General features: G+C 47.4%; 1 protein-coding gene across 1 annotated transcript; it reads left to right on the top strand.

The window, feature by feature from the left end:
- Nucleotides 1-996: 996 nt before the first annotated feature.
- Nucleotides 997-2,163, top strand: LOC127377261 (olfactory receptor 1G1). The gene has a single exon (XM_051424982.1). It carries the CDS (start codon nucleotides 997-999, stop codon nucleotides 2,161-2,163), a length of 1,167 nt encoding a protein of 388 aa, XP_051280942.1.
- The last annotated feature ends 202 nt before the right edge of the window (nucleotides 2,164-2,365 follow it).

Raw genomic sequence — 2,365 nt, 5'->3', positions numbered from 1 at the left:
TCCGTAGAAGAGGACCTGCTCAATCTGTAGATATAAACAGCTCATTCTAAGGTAACAAAAACACAATGATTATTATTTTCAGGTGATTATACATTAATGAAAACATATCTATGAATATGATATTCCATTTCTGCCAAAAGATCGTCCTAAATGTTACACACTGGACCTTTAACTATTTTATACTAATGGCAAACCATAAAATATGCATCCTGGTGCAAGTCAATGAAATTGTGACTTTTAAATGTGACTGTCCAATAAACCTCACAAAACAACAAACAGGCTGTTGATAAAAGGTCCTTGGAACTGTTTTACCACCAGAAACAGCTTGTTTTAATTTTTGATAAGATTTCATGACGACTGTTTTAAGTATACTTTATTTTGTCAGTTTTGCTGTGTGGACACGTGGAATTTGAGACACATCTAAAATGCTGCAAATGTGAAACATGCTTTATCACAAGGCACTCTGTAGGATCATTTATTCATCTCTATCATGGTGGACTTTTGACCTGTCAAGCATTGGGCCATTCAGAATCATTATTATAACATTATAACTTTTAAGAACAGCAAACAGAAACAAAAAAGGGATAACACTTGATGCCCACCATGGGAGGTTATAAGAGACTTAAAATGATTAAAACAAACTTTTTCCCCCCTTTTTTTGGGGAATTTTGAGGAACATTTGTTGCATTTTATTGAGGATAAATATTATGTTTTTAGTGTTAGTAAAACAAAGGTGAATGGTATTTAAAATCAATGATATATTTTACATGTGCGTAAATGGAGCGCTCCACGTGCGTTGTGGCTCCACATCTACATCAATCACCACCACGATGATGACTTACACTGAGGGCACAATACAGTTTGTCCCAGAGGGGAGGGGGTCAGGTCACAGGGGATGGAGATGCTGGAGGATTCAGACCTGCCAGGTTCACAACGCCTCACCTCACAGTTAGAACAGCAGAAGCATTTTACATAAAAAGGTCAACAGTTCCCGTGATGACGACCACGGAGGCGCAAAACCTCACCGAGCAGTGCGACTGGTTCAGCGGGGAGAACCGAACTGAGCCGCGCGTAACCGAGCAGCTGGACGCCTCCGGTTGCCTCTTTCTGTCTGTAGTGCCCTACGGACAGGCGGTTCCAGCACTCATATGGACTTTTGTGGCGTTGACTCTCTTCTCACTTCTGGTCAACGGGTTTACCCTGTTCGGAGTCGGACGGTCCGAGGACCTCTCGTGGGAGCCTCGCGTTGCATTCTTAAAGAATCTGATTCTGAGCGACCTGATGCAGACTTTCACCTTCGCTCCGGCGGTCATCCACTCACTAGCTCAACGCCGGACGATGGCGTTCAGCATCTGGTGTTACGTCCAGTACTTTGTGGGGACCTGCAGTATTTTCTCCAGCCTTGTCACCATCATGTGCATGGCGCTGGAGCGCTACTTGTACGTGTGCCACGCCATCCACTACTTGGTCATCATCACTCAGCGGCGCCTGCGGCTAGTCCTGAGCCTTATTTGGGTCTACTCCATCTCCATCAGCAGCATCAACATGGTGTTGCTGCACACGGGGTCAGAGCAGAAGAATGAACAGGTGACCAGGGGGCTGCTGTGCGAGCCGGACATGATGGAGCAGCACATGGGTTTCCCGCATGCCGCTGCCGTCTTTCGCAAACTGGCTGGTTCCTGTACTCTGCTGCTGTGCCTGCTGGTCTACATGTTCTCCTACTTGAGGATGTACCAGGACGCGCGCAAGGCGATGGTACCGTTCAACACGGTCAACACCGCAGCTCGCAAGACTGTGCTGTTCTACTGCGGCATGCTGGTCCTGCAGCTGCTGCCGCTGCTGCTCAAAGTCACCTCGGATGCATTGTGGGAGATTGAGGGGACCGAGGCTATGATGGCACAGTCCCCTCAATCTCAAGGTGCGCGCCAGGCGACGGTGGCAACTATGCCGGCCACGGCGGCCGCGCTCCACATGTCTTTGCTGATGTTGCTTTTAGTGCCACCATGCATCAACCCGCTGGTGTACGGGATGAGGAACGTCGAGATAAGGATGTCGCTGCTCAACCTGTGCCGGTGGCGGACGGAGAGGAGGGGCGCGGGTGTGCCCCGAATGGAAGACATAAGAGTTGGAAACGTGCGTCAAAAAGGAGCTCAGGCGGGATAAGTTGAGGTCAGTGGCCAATGTGATGTTTAACAGAGGAGGCCACTTCAGTTATCATGTCTGTTTAAAATGATGTGGATGATGATATGAAATAGTTTAAGTTAGCAGCAAAATCCATAATGAAATAATCCTTGGTGCTTTGGAACAGAAACATTTTAGTCTCTTCAGGACTCAGCAACAAAGAGTGGGATGGATGTTTGGAAGT

This window comes from Dicentrarchus labrax, unplaced genomic scaffold (assembly GCF_905237075.1).
Source record: "Dicentrarchus labrax unplaced genomic scaffold, dlabrax2021, whole genome shotgun sequence".
Classification (NCBI taxonomy): domain Eukaryota; kingdom Metazoa; phylum Chordata; class Actinopteri; family Moronidae; genus Dicentrarchus; species Dicentrarchus labrax.
The sequence above is the reverse complement of the archived record's forward strand: the minus strand, read 5'-3'. Positions and strand labels throughout refer to the sequence as shown.